At 42.4% G+C, this 22,024-nt stretch overlaps 1 protein-coding gene across 4 annotated transcripts in view; it reads right to left on the bottom strand.

The window, feature by feature from the left end:
* Rapgef4 (Rap guanine nucleotide exchange factor 4) overlaps window positions 1-22,024 on the bottom strand; it is a 281,593-nt gene that overhangs the window by 220,090 nt on the left and 39,479 nt on the right. For all 4 annotated transcript variants that reach the window (XM_048812490.1, XM_048812492.1, XM_048812493.1 and 1 more), the window contains exons 2-4: window positions 18,941-19,083; window positions 16,516-16,604; window positions 633-779 (exon numbers count right to left, since the gene is read on the bottom strand). In XM_048812490.1, the coding sequence (XP_048668447.1) occupies window positions 633-779; window positions 16,516-16,604; window positions 18,941-19,083 (379 nt within the window). The remainder of the gene's footprint in view (window positions 1-632; window positions 780-16,515; window positions 16,605-18,940; window positions 19,084-22,024) is intronic.

Genomic DNA, 22,024 nt, shown 5'->3' with positions numbered 1-22,024 from the left:
CCAAGACGGCATGTAAGATGATTTATTCCCCATACTCCTTGTAAATGAGCACAGAGCCCTGAGATATACCAGGAAGCATCAGTAAATGCAAAAGCTACCAGGACACATGGCATCCCTCCACTGCTGAGGCACCTATGCATCCTGAAGTTGGCAAGTAACCAGACATCTTTATGTACCTCCATTCCACATACCTTATTATAGGGCACATCATTTTTAAAAGCATTTTAAATGAAGCAGATGTTAACCCCATTCATTCCACTTTCCCGGGGAACATGTCAATAATAATTTTTAAAATGCAAAAGAAAATGTCAAAGTATTTTGTTCCCTGGTTAAGAATACATCTGTAGAATAGGAGGGAGAAAATACATAAAAACGCTCTATGGTCATTCAAGAAATAATTATAAGGTATGTCAAACTACAGAAAATTGAGCAAGCACTAAATTAAAAAAAAATGTCTTGTGTCAAAATGGCTTTTTCACTCACTCATTTTAAAAACAAGTTTTGAAAATTAAATTCCATCTACCAGCTCAGAACAGAACACATTAAGGCCTGACTGTAATGCCATTATCCGTGTGGCGACTCCCGTTCTCATCTGAAACTGTATTAATTGACAAAGAAGCCTTGGGGCTCACCTCCCATAGTGCCTTAAAGTCCTTCTGCTCGATGCGGAGCAGTTCGCTGCTCTCCCTGGTAACGATGGTCGCATGGCGGGGCGTGTTGTCCAAAATGGACTCTCCAAAGGCTGTCCCAATCCCCAGGGTGCAGATGGTCACCGCATCCTGAGAATCACCAAAAATAGCCATTAGAAAATTCAACATTTAGCAGATGAGTGAGTTGTCTTTTCTTCAAATTTAAATATAATTTGTACAAAATAAAACACCCAACTTCATTGTACCATTCATTGCACATTTTGGCAAATGCCTACACTGGCATGATCCCCACCCAGATCAAGACCCAGAACATTTATATGACCCCCAAAAGTTCCCCTGTTACCCCTTTCCAGTCGAGATCCTTACTTCAGAGGAAATCACTGACCTGATTTCTATCAACCTGAAGGAGTTCTGCTTGTTGCGGAACTTCAAGTAAAAGGAGACAAATAATTGCTGTTGTCTATGTCTGACTTTTGTTCAATATAATGTCTATAAGATTTGTGCATGTTCTTACATGGATCGATAGTTCTTTCTTCTTATTGGTAAATAGTTTCCCATTGTGTGGGCATGTCACTGTTTGCCTATCCATTCTCCTATCGTGCATTTGGGTTGTTTCTAGTTTGGTGTTATGATAAGTAAAGCTGCTAGCAATAGTCTTGCTATCTTCTGCAACTACTATCTGTTTTAAGAAAAGGACAGAAACCCAGTGAAGATGAACTCAGCCTTCTCAGTGAAAGGGTACAGTTATAATATTTAAATAGGAAACTGGAATAGGGATGACACTGTGTCTGTCTGTCTTGAAGAGATGAGGAAACTGAGGGTCTCAGTGGTGGGTTTACAGGGCCCCAGCTCACACAGTAAATAAGCAGTACAGCCAGATTCTAACCATGGCTGACTATAGATAACAAGCTTTTTGTATCATGCTGCCTCCTGCAGCCACAACAGAGTAAAAACAGTATCTGAAATACTGTGGCTAGTTCACAAACTGCATGAATCAATGATTCAGAAGTTTCATAAGGAGTACTAAAAAAGAAATTTCCTCTCTACATGCAACATTGGTGATAATGTTTGGAATTAATCCTAACTAGTTTCAAATAACGCAAATAGCCACTCAAAATCATCTGGACATTAATTTTGCAAGGTATTATAAATTAAGGAAGATACACAAGGGTGATCCTCTGAGTTAGAAGGCACAGTTTTCCTTTCATGCATCTGATACACGATAATAGGTAAATGATATTAAGATCAAGTTAGTGCCTCTGTAATCACATCTCTAAGACAAATGCCCATAAGAATCCAGTTTCTTGAACCATGGAAAATTGCTACTACACAGATATTAGCATATGAAATTAGGTTCGGGAAAATAAAATCAATAATATTTCAGAAAAGAATAAAAAGATCAGGGGAAATTTTAAGAATAGGCTGCTAATAAACTTTCCAGAGAGACAATTGAAAATAAATTCACTCAGAAAAACATTCCCAGAACTGAAACATCAATACTCAGTAAGTTGGATATGTCTGAGTAATTTTCAAATTCTAGTAAGAACACAAGTAGATTATGATAAGTCGAAGGCTTTCACAGATTTTCTAGAATAGCAGGTTCCCTGGAGGCTCCCACTAAATCGCTCATTTTACTACAACCTGAACCCTTCAGAAAGAATTCTTTCGGCCTAATTTGTACTTTCCAGCATTAAATTCTATGTTAAAACTTGAAAGGGTTAGATCATAAGTATTACTCCTGCTATGATTCACATAGCTTAGATATCTAAGTTTATTAGCAAAGTATAAGGCAAAAGAAAGATGACAATTTCAGTTCTTTGTGAGCTAGTTGTAGAGTAGATGGATCAACCAGTCTTCTCTTTTCCTACCTCTCATCCCTGATACATGTAGTTTGTCACCAAATGCTACACAAAGAAAGACATGCTAGGAAACTCACACCAGCCAATATCGCTACCATGAGTGCACAAAATGGAACTCATTCTGGGAATTTCTCTGAAGGACTGAACTTACCCAGACTTTATCATGTATAACAAAATTTAGTCATGACAGCATTTCCAACTGCACCGCTCACAGCATTTCATCATGTCCCTTAAGGAACAAGAGGCCCACGCCCATTGGAACATAGCCACTGTGATTCATTTGCTCAGGAACCCAAGCTCTCCTACCAGAACTGAGCATGGGGTCAGTCTTTTCCTGTCTCCTCCTTCACACTCAATCCACTCAAATTTAAGCATAGGGAGCCACAGATTACAAGATATGGTCTAGGACTGGGGGTGCAGCTCAGTGGTAGAGCACTTGCCTAACATAGCGGAGGCTCTGGGCTGCTCTTGGGTCCGGCTAAACAAACCAACACCAACAAAACAAATATAAGATATGATCTTGAAATGAGGATGGAAAAACCTCTCCAAAAAGATATGTTATTTGCAAATTCAAACTTAACAGTGGATTCAGAGCATGTGTAGGACAAATTTACTTAGAAACTAGAATGGATTGGGGACGTGTGGGTTGGGCACTGGGACAAGTGGCCACAGGGAAAAGCTGAAAGAGCTAGGAAACATTTTCACTCTAAAGATTAGTGACTGTCCTTGTAGTCCATGGCTGCTTGGTGCTATTTACAATGCAGTCCCACGCAGGGTCTTGCATGTGCTTTAGAAAGAAATTATCAAACAAAGATATTCACATTCGAATGTTCTCTCATTTAGCAGAACTAGTGTACGTTGCTCAGTACGCAGGCTGGAAGGCAGGACACACGTGAGCAGGATGAAGGGAGCCCGGGTGGAAGGAGCACTCCTCTCGTGTGCACGCTGAACAATCCCTACAGGTCAGAATCTGCAGGTGTGCTTGATGCCTGCCCTCGCCTGTTGCTGAAAGGATCTGTGGCTGAATGTAGCGGGGTGACTTCTTTTAAGCTTACACATACTCCAGAGGTCTGCTCACATCTCAATACTTATTTAATAGGGACTATTCAGAAGAACATTTGTATTTTCTGCTCGTTTGTGGATTAATGTTCAGAGAGACCATCTGAAAGAAAATGTTTTCAGTGACACCAAAGAAAGCAACCAGCGCCAACCCAGGGAATCTGGAACAACAGTGCAGGGATGTTCTATCTTGCAAGGTGGTGATTTATTTTTGAGGACTTTCAAATGGGAAGTGGAAATTTAAAAATCTGAATGTTCAAGGTTGACGGTGGATTTCACAGATGCTGCCATCCCCCAACTCCACCCCAGAAGTCGTTTGTAGCTTTCTGGACAGTTCCATACATGCCTACAGGGTCCTGCCTTGAAAGTCTACTTCACAGCTCTGCCTGAGAGCAGAGTGCCAGCCAGCCAGCACCTGGAAGGGGCACCCTCCTGCACAGAGGCAAGGCAGTGGGGGTTAACTCCGCAGCTTCCCTGCCCTGCTGAGTTCTTCGCAGGTCCCCTGAAGGAGCAAACCCATTGCCCACTGAGGAAACACGCTTATAACACACAGCCGGCTTTCCTTCCTCCCTTGTACACTCCCCCCCCCCAATCCCTTGCCACACCCCCTGTCTCCAAAAAACTACTTTCAGCTCAATCCTTGTCTCCAAAGCTGCTTCTGGGAAAATTCAAATAAGAGGGTAGTTAGCCAAGATGGCTGTGGGTCCCAAACTGCACTGAGACCTCGGGGGGAGGTGCTGAACCAAACCAGCATTCTCAGAGAGATTTCTGTGACAGGGACTGAGACCAGAGTACCATTTATTGCCTTCATCAGACATAGCCTAAGTGCAGCCTCCCTCAGGGGACACCTGGGAAGACTTCATTGTATCAGGGAAACAAGTTTGGCCTCCCAAGGTCAATTCCACTATAGAAATAGGAGTGATGGGTTTTCAAAAAAAAAAAATATATATATATATGGCCTATAACATGTCATTCACATGTCATTTGGTTTCTTCCTCTGGTCTGATCCAGCTATCCTTAACTCTGTCCACTTGATCACTCCTTATCCTCCCTCAAAAATCACAGACCTCCTTCCTTAATCACCCACTGATGCTTCATGGTACTCGTCCTGTCGTGCAGCATGTACAGGTCCTCCTGCATGCATACAAGTGGAATGTGGTGCCATGTGTCTTGACCATGGTGCCTCTTTACTCCTCAAGATAGTTAAATGAGCTCCTGTATTTAAACTGTTTTGCACAGTGCCTGGCCCAAAATAAATGCTTAATAAATTGTGGACCTTCTTACTGGCAATCCGGGTTGGGCATCCCTTATCTGAAATGCTTGGGGCCAGAGTGATGCAGATTTCCTATTTCTTCAGGTTCTGAAATGTGTGCATACATCATGAGCAGACTTGGGATTAGGGGCCAAATCTAAACAAAGAACTCATTTCTGTTTCATACATGCATTGAATATATAGGCTGAAAGTAATTTTACACAATAGAATTGATAATTTTTCGCATGAAACAAAGTTTATAAACACTGAACCACATTCTGACTGCAAACTGTCACACAAGGTCAGTAGTAGAATCCCAATTCCTAAATGTCCCAAATTCTGAAACATTTTAGGATTTGGATTCTGGATGCTCAACCTATACTCTTAAGCAAATCCTGCAGTGTCAGTATTAGTTTTGCTGTTTTATAGGTTAGGCAAAATCAGACTCTAGGATGTTCAATAACTTGCCCAAAACCAGGCCCAGTAAGAAAAGGAGCAAAGACCAGCAACTAGTCAGTCCCCTCACTTACCCACACATACTTCTCAGTTTGCCAAGGCTCAGAGGTAACCTCAGCTACGGTGTTAATTTTATCCATAGGTTCTTTGCTCAATCACCAACCTATCTGTTCAATGAACAATCATCAGGGAAATGGGAAACATTTAGCCCTGTTCTCCTTAATCCTTCAATTCCAGTATTGGATCCATTTGACCCTCCCAGAGGATAAAAGCCTTCCAAGGCTGGGGCACCAATCTCTAACCATTAGGAGAAATTACAGTAGTCATAAGTGGGGAACTAAGAACAGAACCCACATTTCAGCTTTTCCAACTCTGACCCTGTGACCCAGTTGGAATAATGGAGTTCCTTCCTGAGCAGGAAACACTGGGTTTCTTTCCTTCTGAGACTCAGCCTTAGTAACCTGGTACTCCCAATCCATCCCAAAGTGGGAGTTCTGACAGCCTTGCTGGACCCCGTTCCTCTCTGGATCCCTCCATTCCTCTCAGCCTGCTGGGCCGCAGACTACTCCATGGGGCCTGCTTCCTGGCTCCCTCCCCATCACCAAGCCCCGCCTGCCTCAGCCTCCACTACACTAACTGGGGAGTCTGACCTACCTGTCTGCTTCCTTCGGCCTCCTGCTCAGCAATGCCTGAACTCACCCTCTAGCCCTGCGCACCACCTCCACCACGGGCAGACCCCTATTTCCAGGCTCTCATCTTCCACCCAGCTTGGAACCAAATGAAGTCATGAGCAGTGTCTTGGCAGGGTCCGCCTACCTCCATTCACACACATTGGTACTGGGTAAATCAAAGGTCAATAAGGCCTGCCCTAGCAGAAGGTGGAGGGCAGGGTCAGGCAAAGGAGGGACCCACAAGCAGACACTCAGTGCTTAGGGGAGAGCCCCCTGGGCCAGCAGAATAAAAAAGAAGGGGCCTTGGCACATCTAGACCCAAACTCAGGTCTGCCAATTACTATCCCATGGCTTTGGGCAAAATGCTCTCCTCCCCAGAGCCTCAATATCCTTACTTGTGAAATAGGCAGGCATTATCTTTTTTATAAAATTATTAGCAGGAATAAAAAGAAATAAAACAATATACAGAGTCCTAGCTGGTTCCTGGCACATAGTACATGCTCTATAAATAACAGAAATTATTACTTCTAAATTATATTTATATGCATGTGTAGGTTTTCCATGTCTCTAAAAAAGCAAATATTTCTTGCTTTTATTTAAATCACAGAGAATCTCTATATTCACTTTGTATTAACCTTCACCTAATGATGGCTTTCAACACTTAAATTCCAAGTTTCTCTGTCCCCCAGTCTGGATGTCAAGTGGTTTGAATGATCTGCAAAACACTTGAGCTCTCTGGGGGAGCTTGTATTCAAAGGAACCCTTCTGACAATCCTGCTGTAAATCAAAGAATCCTTTTGTACTGCAACTAATCACCCCTTAATTTATCTGCTTTGTACGTCTGAATTACGGTATACTGAGTTTTCTTAGAGCACGCATTCCCATCTGAGACATTTTATTTGTTTGTTTCATTGTAAACACAGGTACAGTACGAAAATGGAAACGATGTTAAGAAAGTCAGTGGTTACATGTCACTGGTAATTAAGACTGTTGTCCAAGCTAAGTGACTTGTGCCTTGCAAATCATGTCTATAAGCATCAACTGAAATCCAGCTAACACAAGCCACAGACATTCTGATGAAATTTAAAGTAGCTTATAGTCAATAAAATAGACATAAGAATTCTCTGTGATAAGTACTTCAAGATTTTTTTTTTTTTAAAAATGTCCTAAGCTTCAAGGAGTATCAGATCCTTTTATGTTTCATATTTAACTCACTTCTATATCAGTGACTCAGGAAGAAGTCATTGTCTCATGGTGGATTTATTGTTTTGGATACATGGTGGGTTAACACTGAGGAACAAATCAGTTCTTTAAATGTTTAGATCCAGAAACCAATTCTAGAAAGCAATTTTTTTTTTTTTTTTTTTTTTTTTTTTTGTACCAGGGATTGAACTCAGGGGCACTTAGCCACTAAGCCACATCCCCAGCCCTATTTTGTATTTTATTTCAAGATAGGGTCTCACTGAGTTGCTTAACACCTCATTTTTACTGAGACTAGCTTTGAACTCACGATCCTCCTGCCTCAGCCTCCGGGGCTGCTGGGATTACAGGAATGAGCCACCATGCCCGGCTTAGAAAGCAAATATTTTTACAATTTTCACTTTAGGACCATGGGCCATTGTTGTCATTAAGTAAAGGAACACCTGGATTTAGTTCATGAGCTTGACTTTTGTACTAGAATTTACTGAGTTCTTTTAAATAATAAAACTCAGTGGAATCAAATCTCAGAATGTGTCAAGACATTAGATGACTTGTGCTGTCAAAAGGATTTATTGCCAAGCAGAAAGGCAAATGTGTTTTCTAAAAAACAGCAGAGCCGAGGTCTGTCACCATTGAGCACTTCCCTGGGATCAGTAAGGGTTAGACACAGCTTAAAGGGATCAGGCAAGCTGTCTGGGAAAGGCTCAAGGCACAAGGGCTGGCGTTGGTTCTTGGATGACCAACACAGGAGGCCAGCCCCACTTCAGTGGTGAGCCCATCTGTCCAGCATTTGGCATCCACCCAAACTGGCAACAAAACTAAATAATGATGCATCTTGCAAGATGCTAAAGAAATCCCCAAATCAGTCCCTAACCAAGAACATGACCTAAGCACAGACGAGGAGTAAGACATTATAACAGCCACTGTGGACTGGCATCATTCGTGTTTTATGGTCTCCCTGAATGTGTTCAGTCAGAAATGTGCTCAGAAAAAAATGTCTTCCAATAATGATGTTCCCTGTTGGAAAATAATGGAGTATAATGAGTGAACAGAAGAATGAGAGGCAAAGGCAAAGAGACCAGCAGAGATAGAGGGGTCCACTTCATGCAGAAACATGCCTGCCCTTCGAATTTTATAAGCAAACATGCAGTGTTTCAAAATGTCTTTGTTATAAAAGTGAAGATGAGAGGGCAAACAAAAGCACATTATTTTAGTTTAAAAAGAAAACCAGTAAGAGGTCTTTCTCCAAAACTGGGATAAGATTTGCCAAGTAACATCTTACAGTGACAGATGAGGTAATGGAGTTAAGTAAGAACCTCGGCCAAGACCAGCCCAGATTCTCTGATCCCATGAAATGGCTGAACAACCTTGTTAAAACTTCTTGCCGTTTCCAATACCAAGTACATTTCCTGCTTTTTCTATTCTAACACTGCCCTCTTGTGATAGACTGGCAGCATTGCAAGCATTGCAACCAGCAGCATTCTGCTCTAGGTCACCAACTTCTCTTTCTTGAAATAGTCATTAAAAAAACACGGGAACCTTCCTCTATCCCAAGTTTTGTCCTAAGTGGTTTACATACATAAACTCTTTTAAGGTAGAATTATTATCCTAAATTTACAAATAATTGTAACGTGCATACCCATAGTCAATTAAGTGGCAGAGAGAATTCCAAGAGATCTAAATTTAACCACTGTGTTTCATATTAGGCACATATAACACTTTAAATAAGCATCTGTTACAGAGATGTATGCATTTTAATAAATTAATAAACTGCCCCATTATCTGTTTTGCATCATGAAATCCTATTCTGTCAGCAGCCTTCAGAAATTCTACTTTCATATGACAGGAAATTTGTTATACTTATTTTAGTATAAAGCTTAATTTACAATAATATTTAATATTATTGAATAATATTAATTTAAATATATTTCTAGGGTTCAAATATCTATTGTGCTAGGAAGGTTCCCTCACTTGTCTGCAGGGAAAGCAGAGCTTTGTTCCTCTCTCTCTCCCCCCACCCCCGCAAGCTCCCCACAGAGTTGAAGGCTGTTATCTATGTAGAAAAGTTTATAAACTCAGTTATGATTTTCAAGTTGTTGTTTATAACTTGCTCCAATGTTCTAATCACAAACCATGAAAATACTAATGACAAAATATGCCATTCATTTGAGTGAGAATATTTAGCCCATGGAAGTTAAATAAAGCTCCAAGACAGGAGAAGAACCTGTGTATGAGAGTTCGGGGTGATCTGCAGGCATATATGTCCTAGATGAGCTTAGGTAGGGGACTGACGGTGAGGACAGGTATTACTGGGGAATTGGAATGATTAATCCTTGATAGCACCCATCCTCCCAAAGTGGACATGGAAACCTGTGAGCCAGATGGTGAGGCAGACCTTCAAATGGTGAGGGGTCTGTGGGCTTGTCCCCTTGCTGGGCGTTCTAAGTTTCCTGAGGTAGAAAAAGAATGGCCAAGACCAGAGGATGTCTGAGGAACTGGGAGAGATGCTTCTGACAACTCCACATAGCCCCAACAGTGTCTCTGAAGGAGGTACTGTTGTATGGAGTAATGTAATTTATAGAAAGAGCTGTGTAAGGATTGGCAAGTCTCTGAAAGTTCCTTAAGGTAAGCTCCTGGTTTCAAAGTAGTAAGAACAGAAAGGAGAACAATGTAGCCCCAGGTCCTCAGGGAGAGTCTCTGAGAGGTTGGACTGTTTCCTTCCCCAGGAAACAGTCCAACCTCTCAGAGTCTCTCCTCTCCAGTCCCCTCTTGAAGCCTGGGGTTGGGGGACTCAGTCACAGGAAAAGCAAAGGATGCAGAACCAGGGTGTGGCTCTGGGCCATGTTGGAAAGAGCCCCAGAGAGACCACAGAGTGGCGCCAGTGTTCAGCAGGATATTATACCACCATCAACAGAGGAGGCGTCTGAGCCAGACAGGGGAGGCAGTCAGGGGCGCAGCTCCTGTCTCCTCCCACCCCCACCCCCACCACCAGCAGACCTTTGCTTCTCAGCTGACCAGGGGGACTGACCCTGTGCAACACTGAGGTGAGCCATCTGACTCTCAGAAGCTCCATGGCTGGTTTTCTCCATCCTCCCCTCCCAGGAGAGGCCTGAGGTTGACATGACCACTCACCGCAGTGTCAAAATTTTAATTCTTCTCTCTAATGTGTCACCAACAGCTTTCTTTGTTATACTCTTAGGCATCAGTGACTCACTGAGCAAAGGTGAATCCATACCACCTTCTTACCTGCTGGGATATCGGGCAGACTACTTGCCTACACCTCAGGCTAATGACCACTAACAGCTTAGGTAGAGGACTGAGGGTGAGGACAGGTATTACTGGGGAACTGGAAGGATTAATGCTTGATAGCATCCATCCTTGATAGCAAGGGAATCGGGCTGGCTGAGGGATGCCACCTCTGAGGCTCACCACTGTGTCATCTTGAGCAGACCACTCACTCCTCTGTGAACGAGCATGATACAGTGCGGCTCAGTCTACCCACTGGGGAGATGCAAACCAAAGCACGCAGGTGAAATGCTTTGTAAATGATGAGAGCTCCTGCCACATGCTTGAAGGATATCACCCATGAAGAATAAGTGTGACCCTCATCCCAGGGTACAAAGAATTCAAGAAGAACCAATCATACAGAGGGGAAGAAGCTGTGTTTTTCAACCTAGTGAGAAAATATACATATATATGAAGGATGGAAAAAAAGAAAAAGTAATATTATATTGAAATGAGCAGGAAGGGAATATGATTTTATAAGTCAAACAGAATTTTTATGTCCTATGTGTTCTTCTTTTTATTAGTGCAATATAGTTGTACATAATATTGGGGTTCACTTTGACATAATCATACAAGCATGGAACAAAATTTGCTGCACTTCATTCCCCAATACTTCCCTTTTCTCTCGCCATGTCCTGTGTATTCTTGAAAGCTAGAGTTATCTCTTTCTGTATAAAATAGGGTGATTGTTTTCAGAAAAAAAATCCATCAAATCAATAATAGCTGATAAATGAATAGCACAAAAATAGCATACCCGAATCTGAGAGGGGTTTTCTTCCTTGTTTGTTCCCTGTTCTATTGAGGGCATTCCCATCGAACTCTTCATCCAAGTCAGGGTCTTCCTTTTCTCCCAGATGCCCATACATCCCATCAGTATCCCTCTAACAATTTCACCTCTATCCTGTTCCTGCCGCACCTCACTCTCTCTCCCTGTCACCTACACTGACCTATCCTCTCTAATCTGGAAGCCCTTTGAAGGGGTGGACTATGCTCACTTCACCATGCATCTTCACATCTAAAAGGTGGTGAGAGGAGGGGCAAGTACAACAAGCACCTGGGAGGTGGGTGTGTAGGTGAGTCGTGGGCTCTGAGCTGGCAGCACGAAGGTGGCCAGAGGAGCCGTATGGAAAAGCTGCTTCTCCCACATAATTCTGAATGGCTCAGCCCTCACCTCTGGTCCTTTCGCTTCACCTCCTGCAGGCACCTGGACAACCATAATAGTTAAGAACATGGCCCCAGAATCACAAAGAAGTGGTTCACACACCTGATGGCTGTGTGACTGTGAGCAAGTTATTGAACATCTGTCCTGTGCAATGAGATTTATCATAGCTCTCAAGGGAGAAGAGCCATGTCTGAGTGCCCCGGCCCATGCTGCCTGTGAAGTGCTTCGCACACAGCTGCCTGCAGGGGGCGCTCCAGCACCCAGGGATATTTCTGTTCTGAGCCCCTAACTCTGCCTCAGAAAGCAGCCACCAGCACACCCAGGGGCTGAAACTCAGGGACAAGTTTGGGAACTTGTCACTACCTCCCTTCTGACTCAGATAGGATGGCAGACACTCAATGTAGGGAGGGACTCCAAGAAAGTGGAGGTGCAGGCTAGCAAGCAACTCTGCCCTCTTAAAGACCTGCCTCAGCTGTTAGCTCCTTTTTCTCTTTCCTCAAGATAGGGTGATTGTTTTCAGAAAAAAAAAAAAAAAAAAAAAAAANTTCAGTGTGGCTCCACACATCTGTTGTTTTCAAAAAAAAAAAAAAAAAAAAAACAAGACTAAGACTTCCTTAGTCTCCTAGAACTTTTCTTCTTGCTCTTTTATCATTACCTCCTGTTATGGTTTAGATCAGAGGTGTCTCCCAAAAGCTCATGTGTGAGGCAATGCAGGAAGGTTTAGAGGTGAAATGATTGGGTTATGAGAGCCTTAACCTAATCAGTGAATTGATCCCCTGATGGGATTAACTGAGTGGTGACTGAAGGCAGGTAGGATGTGGCTGGAGGAGGTGAGCAATGGGGGCGTGACATTGGGGTATATATTTTGTCCATGGTGAGGGGAGTCTCTTTTGTTTTTCTCTGCTTCCTGATGCCATGTCCTGAACCACTTTCCTCCACTGCACTCTTCCACCATGATGTTCTGCCTCATCTCAAGCCTCGGGGAATGGAGTCAGCCATCTATGGACCGACACCTCAGAAACCGTGAGCCCCCCAATATGCTTTTCCTCCTCTAAAATTGTTCTTGCCAGGTCTCTTGGTTGCAGCAGTGAAAAAAACTGACACACACACCCCACCTACTTTCTATTCACATGGGAACAGCAGAAAGGACATGCAGTTGGAAGATGCCAGACCTGAATTCAAGTCTTACTTTGGCCGCGTACTCTGTGGCCTGGGCCTGCTGCACCCACTGTCGCTGAGTGGTGTTTCCCCACCCACTGATAAAACAGCACAGGAATGCCTGCAGACCAAGTCAGTGCACCCGGAGCCCCTACTGCAGTGAGACACACCGAGGCCCTTAATGAGGATCCACAACAGTTTCTGGTCCCCAAGAGTCGGAATTTCAGGTCTTTCCTTACTTTTCCTCACCTCCCTGGTCCATTACCCGAGCCTACTTCATTCCTCACTGTCAACTCAGCTAGATGATGGTACCCGTTTGTTAAATACTAGTCTAGATGTTGCTATAAAGATATTATTTAGTTCAACATAGTTCTCGAAACACTGGCCAGAGCAATTAGACAGACGAAAGAAATTAAAGGCATCAAAATAGGAAAAGAAGAACTTAAATTATCACTATTTGCAGATGACATGATTCTATACCTAGCAGACCCAAAAGGGTCTACAAAGAAATTATTAGAGCTAATAAATGAATTCAGCAAAGTGGCAGGATATAAAATCAACACACATAAATCAAAGGCATTCCTGTATATCAGCGACAAATCCTCTGAAATGGAAATGAGGACAACCACTCCATTCAAAATATCTTCNGAATTATGTAATGTTTTGAACAGCCAACAATAAAAAATTAAAAAAAAAAGATATTATTTATATGTTATTAACAAAATCGGTACAGTTTTAATAAAGGAGATTGCTCTCTATAAATTAGGTGGGCCTCATCCAATCAGTAGAAGACCTTAAGAGCAAATAGGTTCTGTTGAGGTTTCCCATAGAATTCTGTTTCCAGACCATCACAGAAATTCTGCCTGAGCTTCCTGCCTTTGTACTCAAGACTCCAAACCTCAGCTCTTATCCAAATCTCTTGCCTGACAGACTTGCCAACCCTCACAATCATGTGAACCAATTCCTTAAAACCTGTCCCCCTTGTCTCTCTCCTCCCTCTCCCTCTCTGTCTCTCAACTCTCATCTCTGTCTCCATATCTCCTTCTCTTTCTCTGAAGAACACTCACTGACATAGGGAGCACTCTGACATGCTAACCCATCAGTCCATCTTTTTACCCTGATTTGCCACATTGCTGCTCGGCGAAACCCAGGGCCCATTACAAGGCCAGCACAGGTTGATAGGTCATTTCTCTTCTTCCCTTTCAAGCAGCCCGGTATAGCGGGGAGGTTCATGTCTTGCTCATTCCCTTAGCATCTTTCTGCCATGTAGCCAGAACCATGCCCTGCCCCTCAGAGCTGCTGAAAAGCTGTCCCCTCGGTCTGTCTCGACTATACTCTGGAGGGTGGGAGCAGGGAAGAGTCAACATACTTCCACTCCCTTACATCTTGGTGATATGAATCAATCCAGAAATCTCTGGCTGGACATCACGGGATTGAGTCCATAAAGGGGGCAATAAGCCATCTCTGGAATAAAGCTAAGAATAATTCCTAACAACCCAGGAGAAACCCAGTCCAGCAGAGGAAAGTTCTCTGCACTGAGGTCAAAGCTACAGCCATAATCCAAAACTAAAATTTTGAAAAGTTTAAAATCCACAGCTGGCAGCAAAGGTTAACTAACTCAGTCTTCTAGGACCACACTGGGAGAGATCCTTGATCCGAGGCTGTACTCCTCGAGCCTCTGGCCACATGCTATTTTAATACCGTCAAAATCTCACGCCAGCTGCTAGCGTCTGCTGTGTCAGCGCATCAGTGCCAGGGTTGCTGATCACTCCCTGGGGACAGCAGCCCTTCGTTTTCTTCTTCTCTCTCCTCATTTCTCCTCCATGGGGTTTCTTCTTTTCTCTCTCCTTCCTTCCATTTCCCCCTTCCTTCGCCTTCCTCTCTTCAGCTTCTCCCCTCTCCCCAACATGACTTCTTCAGGACCCACTGGGGGAGCAGGAGGGACCAAGGAGAATGACTCTCTCAGAGGCCCCCTTCCTTTGGCACGTCCACACAGGTGACACCAGGAGCGACGTTGAGCAGACACACCCAGAGGGTGCCCAATAGGCCAACATCTGCAGAGAGCCGAGGTGCAGAGCCAAAGACAGGGGCACAGGGAGGGGAAGCAAGAGGCAGCCAGAGGGAGGCTGTGGATTTGACCATGTTTCTTTTTGAGCCAAATTATACAGAGCTGTGGCTGAGAGCAAGCATCCAGCGCCTGACTGCTGGAGTTCGAATCCTGGTTCCCCCAATTCCAAGATCCGTCACTTGGGGAAAGTTATTTAACCACTGGGGCCTTAGTTTTCTCATGTATAAAATGAGAACGGTAACGTGTCCTCCCTCGTGGGGTTGTGTGGGAATTAAAGGAGTAAATAAAGACCTGTGAAGAGCTTACAGCACTGCCTGGCATGTGGCAACTGGCCAAGAAGTGCCAGCTGTTCTCAATCCCATGGGAAACTGAGGCAGCTTACAAGAATCAAAACCATCTGTCACCTTGACCCTCTCTGAAATCCTGTGAGGGAGGGGAAGAGGGGACCCAATGTCACAGTTGGGAGGCACAAGCTCCAGGTGTGTCTAATGGAACTTTCTGTGTGCCAAGGCACAGGAAGAGTGTGCTACAGGCTAAGTAGAGTCTGAGCACCCACCATGGGCCCAACACAGGAAATCGTATTCCACGTGCCAAACGCCCACTTCACCCAGTCTGTGGGACAGCATTCCATTTCCAAGATGGTGACTGCCCACGCCTCCAATATGCATGTGAGTCCTACAAAATTCAACACTCCAATTTAGTAACATAAATGTCGTTCACATCCGAAGTGTGCTACCCAAGGAAAATGCTTGGAAATGCTGCCTTAAACGTGGTCTTTGAATGTAGGTTATCTGTCTCTTTCAATGATTTTTTTGGTTTTACTTGATTTTATAATTACCCAGTTCTCTTCCCCCAGTTTTTATCTGAATTCCTTATATGCAAATGTAAAAATGGAACATTTTCATACTGATGTGTAAAAGTGACCTTATGGAGTCATATATTTCAGATTTAAGGTTCTTGGTTCTAAATAGGAAGGTTGTATATGTTTAGGCCACATGTCATAGTGATGGAGCAAGGGTCACTACAGATGGTAAGAGAATTAATTCTAAGTCCAATTTAAAATATTCACAATATTGTGAAAAGAAAAAAAAACAATGTGAGTTTTATCCACTAGGGGGCCACGCTCCTCAGAGCTGACTAAGGACCATAGAAGAAGCTGGTATTGCACTTTAAAACAAATTATTGGCCCTCTTACATTTGAAAAGAGAAGGCAGAGAAATAGAGATTTTAGGAGGGCTATACTGACCATACGTCCCCTATATCCCTGCAGCTCCTAAAAGCCTGATGAGGGGAATCACTTCTAGGTTGAAGCAAAGTCACTAAATAAGATGGAAGAGAGATCCCAGAGGAAACCCAGGAAGACTCTTTCCCCTCCTGCTCACATCTCACTCACACAACCACAGCCATCACTTTGCAATTGAAGTATCTTCATTTCCCAAGAGACAGCAGCTTCTGGAAGACAAGCAACGTGCCCCTGCCTTGCATGTTCCAGTGCCTGGCACCTATGCACATCATGCTAGGCATTCATGTGGATGCTTGTTGAGTGACTTAATGTAGGCATTAGGCAACACAGTTGAACCCTTTATGACAGAGAAGAGGAAATCAATTTGAAAATGTGATTCTGATGGTATAAAAGACATGGGAATGAGTATTTTTTTTAAAATCCTATTTTTTAAAAAATACAGTATATATTACCTGGTGACTGCTGGTCTCAGATACTTTAACATCCAAAGACCCTGCCAGGACAGCATACCAGTTTGTCCCAATATCACCCTGGCGAAATACTGAAAAAAAAAACAGAAATATAAATATATCAAGTACAAGTTGGTTTTGTCCCATCATCTGATAGCTCTGCACTAGTTATTATAAGCATGGCTTGAATCTAACTGAGCTTAGTTCTCCTCCAGTACCTGTTCCCACCAGATATGGCTTGTTTTTCTTTATCTCACTCATCAACAAAGTTATATTCTATTCACTCAACATTCTGTGAAGTGGAACTCTAGGAACAGAGCTCTTCCATATTTATACAGCTGTAATAGGAGATGACAACCCTAGCCATAGGATCCTTTAAATCTAATAAGTTACTGATGTTCTGTGCAATTTATCTTAATATATCTCATTGAATTGTGATTCTTGAAAAATTATGATGCTACGTGGAATACTGAGTAACAAGGTTATTTGACTTAACAGACTACACTACTCCAATTTCCTAAAACTATATTAAAATTAATGTGTTTTCTAGAATAGCATGTCTCCTTTTAAGCAGACTGATAAATATTTTTAAATCTGCTTTGTTTGAAAATTTTAAAGTAGGTATCATCATGTGCATTTTCTTGTTTGTTTTCTAAATTGACGGCTTTTAGGCATTTGAAAATGATTCTCATCATCAAAAATTTCTGAATCTGACTTTGCTTTGAGTTTGTAATCCCAGAGAGGAAATTTTTAGATATTTAGGTACAACTTTAGTTCCCATACATGTTAAGGTCACACTTTGGAAAGTAACCCTGAAACACTCGTTGAAAACTCTCATACCAACCAAGTGTCTTCTTAAATATGAGGACTGATGGATTTACAGTGGACCTCCCTGCAACTCAGCTGCTCGCAGCCTGTGGACCTGGCTGGTTTTAGAGTTAGGGTCTGCCTTTCATGAACTTCTCAGCCCCCAAAGACATTATCATTTGTCAATCAAATTCACATTTTATACCATGGAAAATTCATTTTGAAAATGGCCTTAAGAAATAAAAATTCTCAGGCCCCAAAAGAATGAAGTTTCTGTTATTAATAAAATATATACAGGCTGGGGTTGAGGCTCAGTGGTAGAGTGGGGCACTGGGTTCCATCCTCAGCACCACAAAGTAAATAAAATAAAGGTCTTGTGCCCATCTACAACTAAAAAAAAAAGTCTTTAAAATGTATACACATATGCTTAAAAATGGTATGTATAATTGATTTTAAAAACAAATGTGTTTTTTTTTGTGTACACATGGGAAACATCTTGAAGGATGCATATAAAATGTTAAGAACAACCTCTGAATTGGGGTTGTAGGTAATTGTTTTGTTGATTTTCCATATTTTCTGTAAGGATGCTGTGACAGACCCTGCTGCTTCCCCACCCACAGTGAGTCCCGCCCTCTTAGCTAACTGAACCACATTTTATATAAATTTCCCCTCCCCTCATAGGCCAGGTGCTCAGAGCGTGGGAGTTGCTCCCCTTGCCCCACTGGGGTAATTGCGATTGCTCTAAATCCATCATGGGCATCCCATTATCTCTGCCAGTGATAGTTTGGACATGGGCATATGATACAATACAAGCCAATCAGATAATACAGGAAGTCTGCCAGGGACTTCTGAAAAAGAGACACAAGAAGAAATGGTCCTTCAGCAGGGAATTTTTTTGTGTTGGCATGAAATGCTTCCAACTGCTCTAGCTGCCTGGGAACCATCTGTGAGAAGCCCGATGACAAAGCCAGCACCTGAGGATGCATACCAAAAAGAGAAAGAGAGAGAGAAGGAGGGAAGGACGGACAGACCTGGGACTTTAGTAATGTCATTGAGCCACTTCATTAACTAACTCTGCAGTCGTTTTACCTCAGGACTTTTGATACAAGTAAATCATTTTTTTCCTTCTTTTATGAGTAATTCAAGGCAGTTGGGTGGGAGTTTTCTGTTAATGCTGCATACACCATACAAACAGATGGAGAAGTATTACTTTTTTAATTAAAAATTATTTTTAAAAAATTATTATTTTCTTTTCCCTGCTCCTTATTTTACCTGGAATTAGAGGGGGGTTAATTAAAACTGTTTTTTTTCTTTTTAATATCCTATTGATGACATATTTTTTGATTAAGGAAGATAACTATTTGAATTTCTAAAGATACAGCTAAATGAATGAGTTAGTGGGCTGCCCTGGAAAACTCATTTGCATACTGTGAACAAAGGAGTTAAGGCAATGCCTTCGTGGAACTGAATAAACAGAGGGAAATGTCCCACTTACTTGGACTGAACCTACATATTTGGCACATTAATAAACCCTCTGCATGTTCTCTCTCCCCCCAGGGTAGCCACAAAATGAGCACAAACCACACACAGACAAATATACCCCTGGAGTTGTATTCCTTACATGTTATTCCTTTTTCCAAATTCTCATAATAACCACATAAACAAATCTGATGAAGGAGATTGGGGTGAAATTTCTCAAAAGCTTTAACTTCCTTCAGTCGTGTGAAGATTATATCCACATCTTCACTGGATCGTTCCAGGGGTCTATATAAGAGAGAAGAGGCACAAAAACCTGTGTCAGTAATGATGTACTTGAAAACAAGCCAAAAGGCATCATTCTAATTACATTCAAATGTCCCCAACAGTAAGTATTTCACTGCAAATATCTATCCACCTATCCCCATTATAAGTATTTCCGGACCTTTGTCATCTGTTCACCTTAAATCTCTACCATCCAAACAGCCATGGAGAAGTCACTGTGAGTTCAAGGTAGTGTTTGTGGGAAGTGCTGGAGTGCTTAGAAGCACCAGGATATGATGAGATACATAAAAATGAAGATTTTGCTTAAAATTGAGATCACTAAGAAAAATGCCTGCAAGGGCCAATTTGGTAAAAGTGAGTAAAAAGAGCCAAATATAAGGGGGGCGGGAGGTGGACTCTACTATCAGAAAACAATACTGAAAATACAAACACCCATTAGAGGCGATGCTCCGCCTCATTGTTGGTTAAATACTATAGGCAATGGAGAGGATCCCAGAGAGCTGAAGAGATGGAAATGTCTTCAGGGAGCAGCCCTTATTTGACTGTTTTCCTTATTGCTGGTTTTCTGTGGAAACATGAGCTCAGATGTTGACATAGCTTCCATTTGTTCAAGGAAAACTAGATAATCTAAATTTTGTTTACTTTTTTGGGGGGGTGGGGGGTACTGAGGATTGAACCCAGGGGTGCTTTACCACAAGCTACATCCTAGCCCTTTTAATTTTTTCTTTTGAGACACAGTCTCACTATGATGCAAACAGATTATGCCATTACTGAATTTGCGATCCTCCTGTCTCAGCATCTCCACCCACTCTCCAGTAGCTGGGATTACAGGCAGGCACCACTGCACCAGGCCAGCTTACATTTCTCAAACATTATGTACACACACACACACACACAAAAAAAAAAAAATCTATAGAAAAGACTCAACCTGCTGACCACCATATTATAATCTCTGGATTAAGATAAACCAAAGAACCAAACAAAAGTAGAGCAGTTTTACAAATTACGCAAATTATTTGTTTTTCCTTGAGCAGTATTACAAGTCTAGGAGTGTTTCCTGATAGATATTTCACATTACACAGAACCACCCAGACTCATATATGCCCTGGAGCCTTCCCAAGCCAGAGGGAAAGAGCTGGTTGAGGATTGAAAAAGACAGGTAATGTTCACCAAATACCCCTGTGTGCCTCTGAATTTATCAGCCTTCCTTGTAGTTATGATGGGAAACATTCTGGTCAGTAGACCATGAATGACACTAGCATGTGTCACTTCTGAGGGAGACTATTAACAGCCAATGGGTATCCCTCCTATTCTTCTCTTACTTAGCCACAAGTTGAAAGGGTGTTATGGATCTAAAATATAGGCTGAAGTCCTAAAACTCAGTATCTGTGCAGGTGGCTTTGTTTGGAAATTAGGTCTTCGTGGATGCAATCATGTTAAGATGACGTCATACTGGATGAGGGTAGACTCTAATTCAATAACTGGTGACCTTATAAGAGGGAAATCTGGACCCAGAGAAGACCATCATGTGAAGGTGGCAGCAGAGATTGAAGTAATGTATCTACAAGCAAGGAATGTCACGGACTACAGGCAACTATCAGGAGACAGAAGGGACAAAGATAAATTCTTCCCTGGAGACTTCAGAGAAAATATGTCCAACACCTTTATTATATACTACTAACCTTCAAAACCATGAGAGAATACATGTATGTGTTTTTAAACCATTCAGCTGTGGTATCTTGTTTTGAAAGCTCTAGGGAACTAATATAGAAGGTGTGTGATTCATATGTTATAGTCACAAGATGGTGAACAGTGAACAACCACAAAAGACTTTGTGTACATGACAAATAACCTCCATTGTGTGAAGCTACTGAGATGGGGGTAAGGTAGGGGGAGATCACAGCACCACTTAGCATTACCCAGACTAATACAGAAGGCAAAGCTAGGTGTGTCATTGTTCCAAAGAACTTGGGATGTTATTAGAGGAAGACATCTTGCCATGAGCGATGAACATTTTTGGAGGATGTGAGCAGATGACCTGTCACTAAAGGTAAAGACCAAAGACACAACTTTCATAAATGTAGTTTTGAGGCCCTTTCCCTCTCAACTTTCACCCCATCACACTTTAAGGCCCAAGAAACCTAGACTCAAGAAAAATGCCCACAACCTTCCACTAGCCTCCCAACTAACTCCTGCGAAAAGGTTTTATATTCTATTTCCTGGGGAAGAAGAAGAGAAATTCTGGTGCATTAAGGTTCCATTTTTGAGATAACAATATGCATGAAAGAACATATTCAGTCTTTACCTAGTCCTACAGTTTGAATGTGTCCCCCAAAAGTTCATGTGTTGGAAAGTTAATCCCCCAGAAAACCATGTTGAGAGGTGGAAACTTTAAGAGCCATGAGGGCTCTGTCCTCACAAACAGATTATGCCATTATTTCAGGAGTGGGTTCTTGATAAAAGGATGAGGTCCCCACCCTCACTTCTCCTTTTCTCCCTGCCCTCTCTGTTCTTGTGCACATGCACATGTGATCTCTTGCCCTTCTGCCTTCCACCATGTGATGATACAGAGAGAAGGCCATTTCCAAGTGTGGATCCCTTGACCTGGGGACTGCCCAGCCACCAAAACCTTAAGAAATAAATTTTTTTCTTCATAAGTTACTCAGTTGATAATTCTGTTGTAGCAGTGAAAAATGGACTAAAATACCTGAAAGGCACAGCACAGCAGTATCAGTGTCTCTTTCCACCTGTGACCCTTTTGGGGCCTTCTGAACTGCTGAACTCCTAACCAGAAGCAAAGTCCTCAGAGTTCAGGTTTTTAGAATTGAGACCAGAACTTCAGTAGTTAATAAAGAACTGCTTTATTTACTTTGTGTGCCTGGGGGTGGGGGGACACTTCCTAGGCAGTGAAGACAATAGCAGCTGGCAAAGCACCTGGGGGGGG

The sequence above is a fragment of the Marmota marmota genome, unplaced genomic scaffold (genome assembly GCF_001458135.2).
Source record: "Marmota marmota marmota unplaced genomic scaffold, marMar, whole genome shotgun sequence".
NCBI classification, from domain to species: Eukaryota; Metazoa; Chordata; class Mammalia; order Rodentia; family Sciuridae; genus Marmota; species Marmota marmota.
Note: the sequence above shows the minus strand (reverse complement) of the source record. Positions and strands in the feature narration are given on the sequence as shown.